At 37.0% G+C, this 19,474-nt stretch overlaps 1 protein-coding gene across 1 annotated transcript in view; it reads left to right on the top strand.

Annotated features, from left to right (window-relative positions):
• Window positions 1–19,474, top strand: part of tmem145 (transmembrane protein 145) — a 60,055-nt gene extending 40,581 nt beyond the window's left edge. Inside the window, exons 6-15 of the mRNA XM_028007438.1 lie at window positions 1,938–2,022; window positions 2,461–2,532; window positions 4,682–4,750; window positions 5,290–5,370; window positions 5,666–5,744; window positions 8,438–8,531; window positions 11,642–11,814; window positions 12,929–13,049; window positions 13,404–13,592; window positions 15,403–19,474. Of these exons, the coding sequence (XP_027863239.1) occupies window positions 1,938–2,022; window positions 2,461–2,532; window positions 4,682–4,750; window positions 5,290–5,370; window positions 5,666–5,744; window positions 8,438–8,531; window positions 11,642–11,814; window positions 12,929–13,049; window positions 13,404–13,592; window positions 15,403–15,642 (1,203 nt within the window). The 3' untranslated portion in view covers window positions 15,643–19,474. The remainder of the gene's footprint in view (window positions 1–1,937; window positions 2,023–2,460; window positions 2,533–4,681; window positions 4,751–5,289; window positions 5,371–5,665; window positions 5,745–8,437; window positions 8,532–11,641; window positions 11,815–12,928; window positions 13,050–13,403; window positions 13,593–15,402) is intronic.

Below are 19,474 nucleotides of genomic sequence, written 5' to 3'. Positions count from 1 at the left end.
ATCTTTATATAACAGGAAATCTTGCACAATAATGGAAATCTAATAACTGGAAATCTCGCACAATAATGACAAAACAGATTGTTGTCTTGAAAAAAAAAACTTAATCCTGTTAAACAGTTCAATAAATATTTGATCACTTATTGGCAACACAGACTGTGGAAAGAGTACTTTTGCTCCAAAGGTATTTTTTGCAGAAAATGTGGCTGAGATTGTTGTGACTGAGGACAAATTTCTATAAATATAAAATTGAGCAGAGAGTAAACAGCCAGATTGCAGTGTGCATTTCTGTAAGCATAAAGTTTATCAACATTGTGCAGCTCTTGTTGAAATCAAATGAATATCCATCCATTCATTGCACTGCATTCATCTTAAATTGGGTTGTGAATGTAACGGGTCTCAGTGGAAACCCAGTGAGCTTTTTTCTTACAGACACTGTCCAGCCCATACTGAAGCAACCCCAAAGGATGCACTTGTCAGAAGCCAAATAAAATCCTAACGTGAGTTGTGGTCTACCTGTAGTCTCTTCAGAGTAGTGAGGTGAAGACTTCAGCAACTCTTGAAATACTGGGGAACCAACTTTCAATGCGTTTCACTGTACGGGCTACATCTGGGTCATTCCTCCTCGCAGTGGGATAGACTTTCAAAACCTACAAAGATGGGTTTACACTATGGCAATATTATCTTTAAGACAAAATCTGGAAATACTGTGCTGTGACAGCTGCTTTGATTGATGTCACTGATTCCCAGCCACAAGTGCTGCTTCTTTCATCCTTCTCTTTATTTCCCCTTATCCAACTCCAATTAAAGGCTTATCAACACCTGTAACATCTGTCCATGGACTAGACCATTGTCTGTAGCATCTTGTTTCTTGTATTTCTTCAGTAACTCAGTCATGCAGTCTGGCATGATCAGTTAAACAGTGCAAAAGGAGTTACTGTCATATTGAGCTTGCATGGTGTGACTAGTTCAGATCCTGTTTGAGTTTGACATTTGCGTAGTTTGTGCAGTGCTTTAAGGATGATGTCTGATCAGGTGTCAGAAACATCTAAGAATTTGACGCAGCAGAGCAGCAGTTCTACTTCAAGCCTTCTATCTGTCTCCTCCTCCTTCTTACTGTCACTCATGAATGACACACGATGATACTTCACATCTTCAGATGGGTAGAGACTTTCCGCTGGCCTGTAGGGATCTATCGACCCTTTTCCAATTTGGAAACAAGATGTCAGATTTGGAGAAGCTGACTTTGTTTTTACACTGAGCTGCAAAAGTCTCCAGTACGAGCTGAAGGAATGAAGAATGGGATGAAACCCTCATTTGAACACTGGCTTTGATTCTTTTAAAACTGTGGCATGGTTTCAAAATGGAAACTGGCAAATGTCAAGTCTTGTGTTTTATTGTAACATTTTTGCCATCACATTAACTCCCATAGCCAAAATAGCTAAAAGGTATTATCTCTCCAAGCTACATATCCTATATTGATTGGTCCTAGTAAAAGGAAACCATACTATTTATTGTACCTGTCATTAGATTTTATTTGACAACTGATCAGCTCATATACAAATCATAGTGATGTCTGTGATTTTGATTTTATTAGTTGAGCACTTTTTTGAGTGAGCTCATTTTTTAAGGTTTTTTAGCTCGTCTGATTCAGCACATTGAGGTCTTTAATGTTTAACAGCGAAGCACAGTTTTTTTTTTCCTACAGTATTTGTAATGAATGTTGATATTCAGTATTATAGCGACAGAGCTAAGTGTTCTAAGATTGCTAAAATATAAATCTAAAAGTCATTACCTAGTGCTGCCAGCGTAACCTACAGAACTGTCCACTAAAGCACAAAGCATTAATCATCCTTTGCACAATGATCATTTGGCCTGTAACGTTTCAAGAGAATATATATTTTTAATAAAACCTCCTCTCTTTCGCTCCTCTGTCTCAGGGCGATGGCTTGCAGCTGGAGTACGAGATGAAGCTGACCAACGGCCAGTCTTTCTGGACGCAGCATTTTTCTGCAGATGAGTTCGGTGAGAATGATTAGACAGAACGAAAGGGATTATGGAATGGATCGCCAATGGCACAAGCTAACACCACTTAGCACGGCCAATAAAGCACATTGCTCTGAACAAATTGCAATAATGAAGGGACGGCTGAATGAGTTAATGATGATGGATGAACTGAGAGGGAGAGATGAAGAGAATAGGATGCCCATGTATCTTCTAAATGAATTATTCCTACATCCCCAATGCCTTTGTCCACTCACACTCTGTCTATTTTCTCCCAAACTTATACTTGATTTCTTCTTTTTCTTTTCTGTTCGCTCTACATTTTTGTTTACATTTTGTGAATCTTTCCTTAACTCTTTTACTTACTTCTCTCTTGCTCATGTGTTTGCTTTTAAATTATTTTACTCCAATCATAAACTTCTTCATATATCTGCTAACTCATCCAACTTTTGTTCTCAGGAATTTTGGAGACAGACATCACGTTTCTGGTCATCTTCACGTTAGTGTTCTTCCTCTCCTGCTACTTTGCATGTAAGTACTACCTTTTCTACTTAGTATAATCACTCTCTCCCCTTTAGGGCAACTTACTTTGACTCCTGAAGCTCTCTGTAATCATTAAATGGACTTTGCCTTGGCTCTATTTGAAAAAAAAAAAAAAATGCATGTTTTCTTGATGGAAAAGAAGTAGATTCTTGTGTTCCTTCTGAAAAGTAAAGGTCAAGCAAAGCAGATTCTTCTCTAAGGATTCAGCATTTATCACGATGGAGCTCATGTCTTAGAGAAGCAAGAGTGACAATAGGCTGGGAATAGAGGTTATTTTTTTGCATAAAGATGAGCAGTTAAGTATTGAAGCCGACAGCCTTAAGCTTACTGAAATATGTTTTCTTTGAAAATTTAAGATGAAAAACCTTGAAGTGACTGAGAACTTGAGTAAAAAGAGACTTGTAGCTTAATAAAACAGGCACAGTCCCAGTCTATTTTCATTTCAAGTGTTCCCATGTGGTCATATTATCTTACTTTGTCTAATTTAGTGTGATCACCTAACTAAATTAGACCTAAATTACACTTATAATTTGTAGAGTCCTGTGTCTTTTCTGTTGAGAAACTAACCAGAAACATCACTTTTTGTCTGCTTTAATATATTATTTAAAAATGAACACTGAATTAGTTTGACTTGTTTTAATGAGAGTTTCAGTGACAAGAAAACTAGCAAATATCACAGAAAAGTCAGCAAACAGATGAATGTATGTTTTTTTTTATTGAACTTATTGCTCTATATGTTTCTTTACATTTTAATTTATTATTCTGAAATCTAGAAAAAATATAAGTCAAACCACAAAGTAATGGGTCTTTGTCAATATGCCAAACTGTAGCCCTATTTTCCATCTGCTTCTACCTAAGACATTTGATGTTAAATGAATATACACAATATTTGTCGCTAGAGTAGGCATACAGCAAAGACAAATAATTAACGTAAAACAAACACAACTGACAAATAGTCAGAGTTACTCTACTGAACATAATTGATGAATATATCTCAATGCCTATTTCACTTATTAAACTTAATTGTAAGGCTTCTGCCTAAAGATCTTTTGCACATGTTCACTGCATCGAGAGGAATTTAGTAAATACCCACTGGACATACGACACCTGGCTAAAGAAGCTTAGCCCTTTAACCATGTGTAGATATTAGATATGTTGTACATATTAGATATTGGCAAAGCATATTTATTCTATAAGTGTATGAAGAGAATTAGAGATTTCTACTCACAATTGGCTAAATGACATATAGTGACTATTGAATTTTTTGCGGCATCATTATCTGCTGAAATTACATAGTACAAATCTGTGTGACCTCAATCAATATTTGGGGTCACTCTCCTCTACAATCCTCTGACTTTGCAGGTCAGAAGCCTTAAGGTTGGGAAAGTCCTGATCTAGAGACGTTTACAAAGAAAAATGGTTCAAGATCACAAACCCTGTATAGTCCAGCCTTGGAAAATGTAGATGACCCAGTTCTATTCTGTTGCCAAAAAGAGGTTGTACAAAATATTATCACAAGGGATGCTGCTAGATGTTGGAATGGTGGCTTTTCTGAAATTGTCACTGTGTGATTATGGACCATGGCCCCTACATGGGTGTCAATAAATGTGCAGGGTTTTTCAAATGTATTAAAATAGTTCAAGAAATAGGTCTAAAGGTCATATGGTGAAAAAGTCAGTAGGAGCTTTTATTTTTAGGTGACACCTTAAAGCACTTGACAGATCGAGTCTAGGAGCATAGAGCAGCTATGAGCTGTTGTTTGCAATCCTCCCTCGCGTGATATACAGTATTTCCCCCCTGGCCACCGCATTGTTTTGGTAGTAAAATAGGCTGCTTAAATATGCATTAAGAATATTTCCTCTCAGATTAGGTAGCGGAAACCGAGATGAGATGTATCAGGGCTCATCTGGAGATGGGCATCACAAGATGGATGCATACTAATCATTGCTCTCCCTATTTATCTGGCCTGTTCCCTTGTTCGCCTGCGTTCTCCTGTTTTCTCCCTCTCTCCGCACCTCCCTCACTCTCCTTGGCCATCTGTTAGCATATCTCAATCCTTTTTATCTGTCGCCCTGACGCACACACATGTACCCGCACCTCTATCACCTTATTTCTGTTTTTCTTTTTCTCCCTCCAGACAATCTGAAGGGGAGACAGCTTCTTCACACAACCTACAAAATGTTTATGACGGCAGCAGGTGTGGAGGGTAAGAGCTTCTGTCCTAAACAGGCACACAGCTACATCATCAAGACGCACACACATGCACACTCCGGGGATAACAAAGAGCCTCATTCACTGTTGCAGTATCTCATATCTTAATCCGCAATAGAAGAGCAGATATTATCACACTGATTAGTTCTGAATAGGAACTATTTCAAGCAGATGTGCAGGACTATATTGTTCAATGAAGCTTGTTACTGATGAACCCCAATGCTCTTTTCATGCTGTCCTCTCTACTTTCTTTCAACTCCCTATCACTCTCTTATCTCTCTCACTTTCTTGTCCCCAAAACCTTCCTCTTCTCTTCTGCCTCCCATGAATTCACCTCATCGTCTCCTCCTCCTCATCCCAACTCTCCCTACTTTTTTCTTTCTTCTGTTGCTCCATTTTTATTCCCTTCTCTCTGCTTTAATCCCACGTCTCCTTTGCCTTCCTCTCCCTTTCTTCACCACCTGCTAACCTATCCCTCCTGTCTCTTATATTCCTCATTTCTCTTTCCACTCTACATCTTTTTCCACTTGGCAGTGCTCAGCCTAATGTTCCATTGTGTCTACTGGGGCCTGTATGCCAGGGACGGAGTTGGCAACGGCAGCCTGAAGATACTCGGTGAGTTTCTCCCTCTGGATTGGTCACTGGCTGAATGACTGACAGAGTCCGGCTGGAAGATCACTCACTGTCGGAGCAGAGCGATTGAGTGGACCATGATGTTTGAAGAGACCTTGTAGATGGTTGGATGAGTGTAGGCAGGACAATACACGACTTAATGTGACTGTGTGTGTGTCTGCAATATGTGTATCATGACCTGATTTTATTGTTCCCCTCTGATGTCACAGATTCGAAAACTACAACCTAATTACCTCCTCTGTCTTCTCTCTCTCTCCACCTCTTTGTCTGTCTCAAGGGAAATTACTGTTCTCCGTCAGTTTCTTGGTGTTCCTTCTGATGCTCATACTGTTGGGTAAAGGTTTCACCGTCACCAGGTGGGAGAGAGGGAACATTGTCCTTTTTCTACACTTTTAGGTGTGAACACATTAGGGGTGTAACATCGCATCCAGCTCATGAAATGAGTCTGTAGATGATATTGACTTCAACGGAAAACAAGACCTTTGGCAATATTTTTGAGAAAACCGAAAATCTCAGTTTCTTAATTTTTTATAATTAGAAGAATCTGAGTGTCCAAAATTTGGCCACAAGAACAAAAAGTGTCAGAGGCTTCTGTAGAGCTTGTATAATGAAGTGTTGTGGCAGGGACAGTAAGACCTCTTACACTGCAGACCTTGTCAACACAACATAAGAGCTTAATAACTACTTCAAAAATGATTGGACGAAAATTTGCCATCACACCTTTCCTATGATTTATGTCCCATTGATAAAATTAGAAAATCCTTGAATGATCCAAGTTTCCTCCCATTGTATGGAGCAAGGAGTAGCACTCTTCATTCTCCAGGTGTTGCTGCACAATGCTGGTCAGCTGGCTGAACGAAGGCTGCTAGACTTCTCCCTTACTTTGAAAAAAAAAGAAGCTAATTTGGCCGTTTTGAAATATTTCTGATGAACAAAAACCGTCATGGTGTAAAAACTTCAGCAGCTCAACTTTTGACTCCTGCTTATGCTGTTTCCTAAGAAAAATAGCAAGTTACAAACAGAACGTTCATTAAATAACCAATGTTTTTGCTCAAGCCTGTTTTATATTAAAACAGACAAATACAAGTTGTTTTTGTTAATTTAGAAATATGGTGGCATTTTCCCCATAGCTGTTATGTCATTCTAGGCTACTACTAGTCACTAACGTATGTCCTGGATAGATGATAGTAGCTTATAGTTACTTTGCTAGATGAATACAGGTTGAACGCAGATATTGCTTCAAAACACAAGAGTTATTTTAATAAGAAAAATTGTAGTATTTTAATAATGGAAGATATCACTCTGCAAGCTGATGTTACACCACTAGTGTATGCATGTATTTAGTCTTTTCTTTAGCATGTCTGTTACATTTTGTGTCTCTTCCAGCTGAGTCACTGTCCCTCATTGTCACAGCCACCAACCCTGTCTCACAACATGATAATGCCATGTGTCAGTCAAATTATGTGTTGTGAAGCTAAACTCATAGTATGACTGCATAACAGTTTTGTCCTCCGGATATAAAATATTAGCACTGAAATGTTGGGCAGTTGAGTTGTTTTCAAGTAATTTGAGTCAAATTATTTCCAGTGGTGGTTTGTTTTTTTCCCCTTCTCCTCTGGCGAGGATTAGTGGACATTTTCTTGTGACTTACAGCTCGACTGCACAATAGATTATTTATGAGTGCCTTTTCTCACTGGAACATCAGCATTTATCCATCTTACACCTGACTGGAAAAGTGCCTTCCTGGCTCAGCTGTCACTGGTGCTGCCAGTTTTCTAAATTCATTTTTTTTCAAATTCCAATTTTCAGACTGGAAAGGCATAGAGTGACAGCTCCTGTTCTCATTAGTTTGTGATGCAATGTTATGTTAGAAAAATGGGTAAATGTTTTGACCACTGTTGAAATTTCGTGGATTTTTCTTGCTTTGCTATCTTTCACTGAGAAAATTCAGACAGAGCAAACCATGAGCTTATTGAGTTTTACAGCTTTTTAGACTCTAGTATCATATCCACCCCAAAATTTAGAGATTGTGATCTCTGGACTTACTAAACTCTATATTTACTACAAATGTACATCAAGCTAAAAAAAAATTTCTTTTACCAAGACCTGAACAGAATAACATAATATTACACAACTTGCAGAGTTTCTGCATTGTTTTAAAATGTCACACAAGTCTTGATTTTAATAATCTAAATATGTGACTGTAAATTGTCTGCCTTTGTATACCAGAAGACTTGACTAATACATCAAATACAGTATTTTTACTGAAAATTCAGTATTATCAGTAATTCAGCAACAGGATTCTACTCCAGGAACTGGCTTGTTGCTATTTGTTGCAATATGTTCCTGATACAGTATCCACTAGCTGCTCCTTTGTCATGTAAAATAAGCATAAAGGAAGTTGAAGAAGCTTGGTTGAAACATAAAGATTTCAGTAGTTTCCTAAACCTATTTTCAATGACCATTATGAATCTTCCTGTACAGCCTGTCTTTTGAGATGCTGAAGTTGGATGACCGTGGTATTAAAAGCAATGGACTAAACTGCCAGAGCCAAGTAGACAAAGATATATTTATTTACTTAATAACTAATATTTAACTTTCTTAAAGGTTTAAGTTGGGTATTATGTTAATAATGTACATAATGTACATCGGGGTTAGGTTTTAAGCCGGTCTTAAATCCAGCTTCCTAAAAACTTGAAGAAATCCTGTTTTTAACTAAAGTGTTCGATGGTCTGAAAAAGGCTGTTTTGAATTTAATGCTTAAAACTAGCCTTTGCTGTTTATTTCAAACATATAAACATGAATTCCACTTTTTGCTCTATTTATGAGCTACCTTCAACTCATAAACAGAGATCGACTGTGTTCAGTTTCTATTTATGCATTAAGCTAGCTGCTACAGCATCACCAATCAGATGCATAATGCGTGTGTCCACCTGCATCTGTCCCTTTCATCTGTGCATCTCTTAGTGCGTCTGAGTGTGTTTGATTTTTATCTTCCTTCAAATGTGTGTCTGACCTCTGACCTGCCTGGTTTGTTCCTATGTGCCAGGGCGAGGATCAGCCACAGTGGCTCTGTTAAGCTGAGCATCTACATGACAGTCTACACAATCACCTATGTTATCCTCTTCATCTATGAAGCAGAGGTACAGTATACACATTACACTCTCTACACACACATGCAGTTCTATAGTTAACAGCAAGGCCATAAGTTTATTCTTGCTCAGCTAAATCAATGATTAAACTTTAGTTGCTCTGTTCATCGCTGCTGGTCTGAACTTGTAGCATCTTTAACTGTGGGAATAGAATACTATCTTCAAAAACACAGCCACAAAGATTCATAACAACTTGAAATAAAAATTTAACACATTAATAATTGAACATGTTCCTGCATAACTGGGGCGATTGTTTCTGGTTTCTGTTCCAATGTGGCAAAAACAAGGAAGCCACAGGAGTGAATCAGAAATGCTAATCTCCAAAAACATACGAATTTCAAAGCTGCAAGGGAAGCACCCGAGAACAGCCCCAGATAGCATGGTTTCTACGGTTCCGAGGTTTCACAGACACAATTTAATTAAATTCACTTCATTAATTTAACTCCAAATGAAAGCAAAGGTCATGTCAGGCTGTTTTATAGAGTAGAATAAACAGGTTAATTAAAGTTAAGTTAAATATAATCTCATTCCTTACACAATGCTTAAGGCAAGTGTCTCTAATCTAAAGGTGTTCAGAAAAACTGATTTCAGTCGATGACTTGCTTAAAAAAACAGGATTAAACAGGGCCAAGAGAAAGGCTTAGAAGAATATTACTGCAGGAAAAATAAAAAAACCCCAACAACTCAAAACTAATATTTCAGATGAACTACGTTTTTTTCTGATTTATTCTTCTATTGATGCAGAAAACTCCTGGACATGGTATCAGAAATGAAACACTTCAGTTTCTTTATGTTCAATAAAAAGAAACATCAAAGGAAAAAAGGTGTTTTTATGGTAAAATAATATAAAAGGATTTAAAGGCGCTTTGTGCTTGCTTTGCTTATTGGTACTGCAAATACAGAATATCAAGACAGTAGTAAAAATAGTAATAAAAACAAATTACACAATAAGAAATTCTTGGTGTTATAGATGGTTGTAAAGTACTGTTTGAGCACTCAAAAACATCCAACTAGAAAACTGTACAATATAACAAAAACAAAAAGAAAGACAGAGAGAGAAAGAGAGAGAGAGCGAGCGAGAGACCAATACATCTGTCAGCAGATAAAAAGTAAGGATGCAGAGATCTTGACCCAATTAAATATTCATCAACAAATAACAAAAAAAACAGCAGGACTGATTTGTTAATTGGCTCTTAGTTTCTTCACAGACTTAATTAGGATGATAATCAAGGTGTTTGTTGACCTGCTAAACATCTTATAATGGTGACATTGAGCTTGTTGACATTTAGATCTGCGTCTCTTCAGTCTCACTCTGTTGCAAGTAGTTGAACTCTGACTTCTTCGCACTTCACGTAGGCTTTTTTTTGTGAATTAATAATGCGTAATTGCAAGTCCACACAACTGAGAAACTTCATACTGTTTAGTTAGAGAAACCTTTTAAAAATTAATTCTTGAAGTTCATTTTTTTTTACCAGTTGTTCAGTGGTCAATACTTTATGGTTTGCAACAGTCAGACATAGAATAGACAGTTAGATTCAGTCAAGAGATACTAACTATTCAACAGAAGAGTTAAAAGAGCACAGTCCCACCACTGGCTTCCCCAACATAAGTGAATCAGCCAAATAAATCCTAAATATATGGATGTCTGGGATTTATATTTGTTCCTCTTCTCCACAAAGTAGCACTGAAGCTGACTTAATAGTTTCTTAGTTTAGTATTTATTAAGGAGTTTACGTAATTATGTGAAAATACTTGTTGATGAAGCCCCCAGTTGGAACAGATCGTAAAGTTCTTTCTGTTCTATTGTAACTTCCTTTCTAACAAACACACAGGCAGAAACTGGTGCATTTAGTGTGAGTTTCCTGGCCACTGAAGGCTCTGCAAACCATGTCCACATATGTTAAAGCTCTATTTAGCTTTTTTCTCAATAATCTCATAAATATTCATGAAAGAATGTGCCCTGCAGATGAGCGTGGGCTGTAATGGCTTTTTCTGTCAGAAACTCATTACATTGACATTTTACTAATTATACAAATGCATCAACTTGACTGCAAAAACATATAAAAATTAGTTTTGGTTGAAGATTTTAAATTCTGAGAAGAATAAGCATGCTTCCTAAGTAAAGAATACAACAATTCTTATGAAAAGTTAACTTTTTATGCACTGTGTATTTTATATTATAATATTTGCTTTCAGTGGTAAATACCAGATTAGTGATCTTTATGTATTTCCTTGAAAGTTGGATTTTTCTAATCAGCATACCGAGAAACTTAATCTTCGTAAACCCCCCTGTTTTTTCTATCTTCCTTAAAGGCGATAACACATTTAACCAGCACATGATCTTATGAATTAATAATTCACAGAGGACCGTAAAGTAGTACATATATCTTTGCTCAGTGAGAAGGCTTCTGCACAGTCAGTTGTAACGCTGCCCCATTTAGAGACGGTGGATTACAGCCTTTGAATTCAGGGTGGTAATGACCCCAGAGGAGAAGAAGGCTGCAGAAGTATCTGTGCTATTTCTGATATTGAAGCATGCAGCCGTCTCTTCCAATACGTGGTTCTGAAGTGGTATGATTTATCAGCCGCCTGCCCTTTTGCACAGGCCCTGCTATTTAAGAGCTTCAAACTCTGGGGAACTCTGTCTAAAATAAGCGAAACTAGGTTGGACGAGGAATGGAACTGAAGACTTGAAATTTGGACCCGATACTGTGACTGCAGTTTGAAGTCTGCCAGGCTTTGGTTGGTGCAACCCGAACATCTCCACACTGAACTCTTAGCACTATGCATTATGTAGCAGCAAGAGTAACTGTGTAAAGTCAGAGCCTGTATCCAGTCACTGGATTGTGAAATGCAATCCATTGTCTGCACATGCAAACACACACCCAGACAGAGCTGTGAGCACACATGCCGATGCCCTAGATGTGGAGAAGTGTCAATGTCAAACCTTCGCACAGACAGGAACTAGCTGCACTTGGCTCGGTCACCGCGGCAGATCGGCTAACCCATGAGCAATTCATCATTACGAAATAGGGCACAGTCTGCACTTTTCTCTGTATTAAGGTTCTGCTTGTTTTTAACGTCTCATGTTCCTGTGCCAGTTCTTTGACCCAGGTGAGGTGCTTTACGCCTATGACAGCCCCGCAGGCTACGGCCTGATGGGCCTGCAGCTGGTCGCTTACGTGTGGTTCTGCTACGCCGTGCTGGTCTCGCTGAAACACTATCCTGAAAAACAGCCCTTCTACGTCCCTTTCTTCACCACATACACTCTATGGTAAGACACCATCTCCAGTTGTCGCTGGCTGTTACACCATGTGAGCTGATGAGGCATGTACATTTCTCTGTGATCTTTAAATTTTAATTATTTATGTAGTTCAGTCAAAACAAAAATTAAAGCAGATAGCGGGTGCTTGAGGTGGGGAAGTCCCAACTTTGTGCTTGTCTTATGTTGCAGATAATTATTCCCAGATGAGAGATAGCTGGAGGATATCTATATTAATGAGCTGCTCAGACTTAATGTGTGAGAATATGCAATGCCTGTAAAAAAATAATGTTTCTTGAACTTGTTTAACATTTTGTCCCATTACAACTACAAAAGTTGATGCACTTTAATAAAATTTTGCTCTCCCAATGGAAGGATAAGCTGTTTAAACAGTTTTTATAGCAAAAAAATTATTAATGCATAAATATGATAGAGTTTGTTTAAATTATCTCAAACTCCCAGTTTATTCCCATAAATATTTGATGGAATGTTTTTATCAAAATTCACCATCTTTACTTCCTATGAATAGTTTCCAGAAATTCAACACAAATTTTCCTCAACTTTCCAACTCCTTACATTACTTACACAGTTGAAACCAGATGTTTACATAGACTAAATAAAGTGATACATACATGATTCTTTCTTGGTTAGAATTACAAAAAAATATTCTGTTTGCTAAATGTCACAATAATGAGAAACAATATGTCATACAAAATCATATAAAATACCATAAAACCCATTGATGTTTTTGGTTGTAACATCAAATACAGAGGCACAAACATTAGCAAGGAACAATATGTGCTAGATAGTTCACATCTTATAAAAAAAAGACAAAAATCTTAGGTTAGTTGGTTAGATGGTTTAGTTTCTCAGCTTTTCAACCAGTGCTTCTAATAGTAGAGGCTTAAAATGAAGCTTAGATTGCAAAGACTAATATTATCTCTCACTCACTGCAGCAACTATCCCCTGCCTCATTATCCACTTCTCTTCTCTCCATCATTATCACTCTGAGCGCTTTACATATTTTACTCCCTGAGCTCTGTGTCTCACCATCAAACCATACTCTCATCAGTTACTTTAATGTTCTCCCTCCTCTCTCTTATCTCTTATTTTTTTTCTTCCTCAGGTTTTTCGCTGTGCCTGTGATGGCTCTGATCGCCAACTTCGGGATTCCTCGATGGGCTCGGGAGAAGATTGTGAACGGCATTCAGCTCGGCATCCACCTCTACGCTCACATCGTTTTCCTTGTTCGTACCACACGCACGTGCTCATGCGGTCCCCCGCAGATTTTTGTGGAGCTAGCATTATTCAGGAGTCATTATTACCACAGTCTGTCATACATAATTGACGGTCCATGAGTTCTTACTGCGTAGTTCGGGAACGTCTCCTCCACACATCATTATCCATCTCTTTGTAACCTTAAACGCAGTGTTCTTCACTAATGGGCCATACCGTTCTGTCAAATATCTCCGGTCCTCACCACACACCTCTCATGTCTCTGTCTTTACTTTGAGCTTATAGGTTACAGACATATTCCCGAAGCTATCTTGATTAAAAGTTGAAGTATATTTATATTTCTTCATGAATTTATTCTTTTTTAGGTCATTACAAGACCATCAGCAGCCAACAAGAACTTCCCGTATCATGTTCGGACCTCCCAGATTGGGATCTTGCAGTCCAGCCCCAAAGGAGGCGAGGGAGGGGAAAGTTTTCCCCACCATGCCTACGGGAACAGCTCCTTCCTCGGAGATTCTCAACCCAACTTCACCGAACTCTTCTCCATCCAATCAGTAAGTCTAAATGTGATGTGTGTTCCTGGATACATTTTGAGTGGTTGATATGCATCCAGAACATCTCATTTGAGAACTAATAAAACGAAAGGAAGAACCAGAAACCACAATGAGATACATATTACGCCGCATGTACTGTCTATATAATATCCACTATAAATTCCCCATTATTTTGCCGTGCTTGCTACATTTAATTAGATAAGGGCTCTAGTGTACTCATTTTCTGATGCTTTTTGTGTGTCAAACGTAGCTTGAAATTAACTGCTGTCTTATCGAACAGAAGTGCCTGAAAATAGAAAGCGATTTTGGGCAGCAGCGCAGATTGCGAGGGAGCATGTTTTCAGGGATTATTTCTCAGCAAAATACTTATCTCCTCCAGGGGATGACGCATTGCATAACAATGCGCCTGACACTAAAACTCTTGAGTGGAATTAAATATAAGTGTGAGCAGAAATTTCTGGCAAGACTTAATTAAGTTGTTGTGTTTTCTCTGATGAATTGTCTTGCTTCGGTTACTTTCAGCTCCGAAGGTGTTGCTTTTTACGCTACACAGAGATGAGTGACAGAAAAAGAGCTGTAATTCTCAGCTGCAGCATTCCTCCTTTAATGTAGCAACAAACAGGCATCTAAAATTATTTATTTTTTAAAACAATACAAAAATTGTGGGGGGAAAGAGGATTTATTAGGATGTACTGACCTTTACCCCATTTTCTTAAGCTACAACCACCGGTTTTGTTGTTCATCTCCATAATGTGTTTGATACGTGACATAATATATTGCTTAATTACCACATTAGTAATTTTACAAAGTCTAAGCAGAACAAAATTCACCATGTGGTGGATTAGTGACCTGGTTTATTGATAATGATAACTTTGGTATCGGCACAATTTAAAATGTCTGAAAATATTTCTAATCTGCTTTTATCTATTTCAAGTTCTGATAAAGTAAAGAAATCTAAATTTCAGTGTGAAAAATTTGGGAATCTATTTGTTATTGTGAAATCTACAACTTATATCTAAAACATTTAAATGACGGATAGAAGACATAAAGTCCAACTTTGTAAACAAAGATAATTGTAATTTGGTTTTTACAGTATGTGATGACCCTTTTCAAATAAATAAACTTCAGTGAAACTTGTCATTCTTAGAAGTCATATAATTACTAAATAACGTCCACCTGTGTGTAATTTAATCTCTATAAATCTAACTATTCTGTAAAGGCTGCTATAGTACATTAGTAACAAACATTATAAAGACAGAGAAACCCAAAAGTCAGATGAGAGATGAAGCTTTGTGATGATTTAAAGCAGGGTTTCATTAGGAAGCAAACATACAGACTAATTTGACCTAAAACTGTTTGTGGCAAGACTTAAAAAGTCGTCTTTATAGAGACTTTGTAAAAAAGTGAAATCTGTTGATCCAGATGAAGAACAAAATTCCAATTAATTACGTTGCCAGATTTTTTAATTAGGGTTTGCAATGTGTCAGAGTAAATACCAGCTTATCATGAGATTCAGTTTCATGCATGAGCACTCATGAGGTACTTTGAGTTAACAGATTTAGGGTAATGATGGGCTGAACGTGATTATCCATATGCAGGTTTCCTGCTGTATATAACCAAATCTTTATTTTATCCCATTCAAACATTCTCAAAGGTAAATTAGCATGGTTTTCAATTAGTCAGAAGATCTTAGTGCTGAGAGTGTTGAAAGTCCAGGGTTTCTTTCTTCCACCTAGCATATCTTCTTGTATGAATTGTTGTCATTACCATATAAATGATGCCTCAAAACTTGTTTGTTTTTTAATTCCAGGATCCGGTGAAGACCGTGGAAGAGACAGTTGCTCGTAAAGGACCCGATGTGCCGAGGAACAGCGAACAAAAGATTATTACCACTGCTGCAGACTTAACCATGATATTGCCCCCACCTCCACCTCCGATACCCCCACGCCCCGCCTCCCGCTCTCCCCCAATGCCCCCTCGACTTCCATCCTTCACAGAGTACTTCAGCATGCAAAGCGGCGGTGGAGGAGGCTTTGGGACGAAGGCATGAAGTGGATGAGAAAGTGGCAAAGACTGTGGCAGAAAGGATGAAGGCTACTGACAGAATTTACAAAGCTGGTGGGAGAGGAAAGGGTCATCCTAAATAACAGAAGAATTATAGATGAAGGGACATACATGAGAAGTCATCACAAAAGTAAATCCCTAAATGGTCCTTTTAACTTGGAAATGGAAATGACCTGTATGGAGAAGCTAGGGGGGATGGCTAAGAGGCAAATGCTGAGGATGTAAAAGAATAAAGAAGCAATAAATATTTGATGCTGACCAGTTGAAGGCACACGGGAGAGAGATGACAAAGTGGATGTAGCCAGAGCAATAGAATGATAGCTGTGCACAATGTGGAAATGAACAAAATTCTTGAAATACTTTTATTCAAAAATTCATGAGGATTTGATGGTGTGCCTGGAGGAGTTTGTAAATAGCTAAAACTGTCGAGAGCAACAATTATGTATAGTTTTATTTCAAAATTCGATATTAATTCATGTTTTCTTTCCCCTGAACATGACATTCCAGTTGGTGCTTTGACCACAGAGAAATCCCATGCCATTATGTTTAAAATTCATTAAAAAAAAAAAAAAAAAAAAAAAGCTTTTTTATGTTTAAGACATTTTTGATAAAAACTTAGATATATTTATGGTATATGGAGTTTGTTGTGTTTCTTTATATTCTTACTGTATAAGCCTTCATTGGAGCTGGTTTTTCTGGATCAATATACTGATGTGTAACTGTAAATTGTCACATTTAGTCTGGGCACCCCGAAGTACAGTTCTCGTAAAACATGCATGTTTGTGTTGTATTTTCTGTCCGAAAAGCAGATATATGTGCTCTGTGTGACCATAGAATATTCGCTTATTGTGTGTGTTGAAATCCACACTTCTGTAAATACATACAATAGGCTGCAAAATGTTTTTTTTTTTTAACAAAACCTTTGTTAATTGCTATTCAAATCAAAGCTGTCTTGCAGTATTTTTAACCTAAAAGTAGAAGTAGGCATGGGCTGGTATGATATTCTGAGTTCTGGTAACTTTAAGATAAAAACCACAGTTTCACAACATATTTTGAAATGTTTAAACTTAATATTTAACATTAGACCGCCTGCAATCAGAGATTCATGGATCATTTCTGATTTTGTAAACATCCAACATGCTGTTAATAACTTTTAGCATATTCCACATTTTCTGAATAATTGCAACAGTATTAAAAATTTACTTGTTTTTGCAATTTTGCAATGATCGGGTATGTAGAGTAAGGAGGTAATGTTTCTCTGTTACTTTTAAAACTAAACCATAATTTCTGAGCTGATATTTTGAGAGATCTTTAGTCACCTTTATTAATATTTAGCATGGTTAGGATTGGTAACCATTAACAACTGAAAACACTGATTGTACTCTCCAATTTGTAGCTTTGCAATTTCACACGCCAATGTCATAACCATCTACCAAACAATTGCATCTTTTTCTTTAGGTTGTTAAATAACTTTGTAGCTTTGATAATTTGTGGAGATGAATGGTTATAAAAAGATGTGAAATACCAGTTCTTAAGCGTCCTTACCAAAGAGTGTTGTTACACCACTGGTCAGCAAAAGATAATTTTTTTCTCAGGCTGTTCAATAATCTCAGCCGGTTTAGCTGAAAATCATCCGTGTCTGCTCATCAGACGACTTGTCTGTTCATGTCTATTTAAAACATTTTCTAATTGTTTTCATTTTAAAAAACTGATCTAAAACTGCGTTTACCACTGATGCTAGACAACCTAATACACTACTTCTCATAGCTCTGATAGCATATTTCTTTTAAAATTATCTTATGCATATAAAGAGGGTGAATAATAACATTCACAATGTGAAGTATTATTAATAAGTGACTATTTAACCTTGTTAAAATCTTGAACAAATTGTCATAAGTTAGTTACAGTATTGTTCAGCACATCCTTTCTTTGGTTTGTCAATTAGAGCAGCTTAAATATACACAATGGATTTGATGATGGTACTTTTCACAATAATAATAAAGCCAAATACCTGCCCATGCCTAGTAAAATATTATTTATACTGGGCTGTTTTTAGTTAGTTTCACTGGCGTGCAGAATATCCCTGATTTTAACTGTCATGTCTGTGTTTGTGGATGTTGGTGAATATACCGATGCTATACAGCACAAGGATGGGGTGATGCTGAAAAGTTAGTCACAATTCACAATTTCAACTTTATTTGGTTAATTCTTCTTGTAAAGACTTCCATCAAAATGGGAATTCTGTGATTTTAAAAACAGCTATGCCTTTGCATGTTTTGGTAATTGGATTTCCAAAAAACAAACAAAACAAATATCAGGAATGACTAACATTGAGTGATTTGATTTTAATATTAAGACAGCATATTAAATTGAAATACAAGCCGTTTTTTGTCTTGCGTAATGAAAAGTGGTTGAGCAGAAATTTAACTTTAATTTTATATGATTCATATTTAAATTCTAAGATATTCAAAATTGACCAGTTTACTTTGCACTCCTAGTCAACCAACCAATTCTGTGATGGTTGTATGTTGTGATACTTGGAGGTTCTGGTCCTTCTGTCCGCTTCAGACATATCTTATGTATATATTTTTACTATTTGGACAAGAATACGTCAAATCTTCTTTAATTTGTGACATAATATCTTCTGTTTTTCTTTGCTGATTATTTAAATTATTTTAACGTAGAGGAGGACATTTAAATGCCTGCTCATCTGGTTTTAACTACAAAACAATAGAAGGTTGTATTTCACTTTTATATGTTTTATTTTAAAACTAAAATCAAATAACCTCCTGTTTTTTGTTGCTGTTGTTTTCAATTCTTGGTTTCATACCCAAATACCAAAACAAGCATAAACCCAACAGGCTGTTTCTCTCTTCAGTGTTTTAAAGAAGGAACTTTATTCTCACCCCTGTCTTGTATTAGAACCATAAATCATTACATTTGTTGGCTTTTTACACCTTAATGATTAAGCTGTACAAAAAGCTGAACAAATATTCATAAATTTTTTATCCCCATATATTGGGGGGGGGAAAGTCTTGTAGAAGAAGCAATGAAAGCAGCAACATAACTGTACATTTTGTCTGTCCTGCATGGAGCACTTTAATGTTCCTGGTCTTGGTCTGTTTATTTGTGCGGATCCATCTTATTGGACTGCTTTAAAAACCTGTATTCACACTTCATGGAGAATTATTCCTACCTGTAAATATGGACTGAAACAGTTTTTCAGACATTTTTGGGAATAATTCGTGCTTTGTTGGAAACAAATTCGGTGGTTTTATCTTGAATTAGAGAAACTGCTGTGCTCAGCTTCGAGCCGTCAGATTAATCAGTGGCTAACTTGTTGTCATGGAGTACCAATGTTAGGACTGTAGTGTGTAACCTGTAGGAGTGTTTCCAGAAGTGTAACTTTGTGAAACTGACAGATACTTGAATTAGAATACTAATTGTTGCTTCTGAATATGTCTGGTTTGTATTTGGCATGTCTGCCACTTTGTCTGCTGTTGCCATGACTTGACTGAACAGACACAGAGAGATGGGGAGAGGCGTACTGATATCGGAACATTGCTTAAGCTTCGACAATGCTCACGTTTGATTTGTCATAAAGTGTTGTGAAGAAAGAACTCGAAGAAGAGATTTATGTGTGCATGACGAAGAACAGCACAGCTTATAGGCTACTCAGAGCGATCTGGTTAAGAGCACATCACAAAAGCACCATTCAGATGCATTTTAATGGTGTCAAATAATATTAATTATAAAGATGCTGTACATATATCCTTTTTCTCAAAATAACTAATTAAAATATGGTTTTATTTAAAGCA

Source organism: Xiphophorus couchianus, chromosome 3 (genome assembly GCF_001444195.1).
Source record: "Xiphophorus couchianus chromosome 3, X_couchianus-1.0, whole genome shotgun sequence".
NCBI lineage: Eukaryota > Metazoa > Chordata > Actinopteri > Cyprinodontiformes > Poeciliidae > Xiphophorus > Xiphophorus couchianus.
Note: the sequence above shows the minus strand (reverse complement) of the source record. Positions and strands in the feature narration are given on the sequence as shown.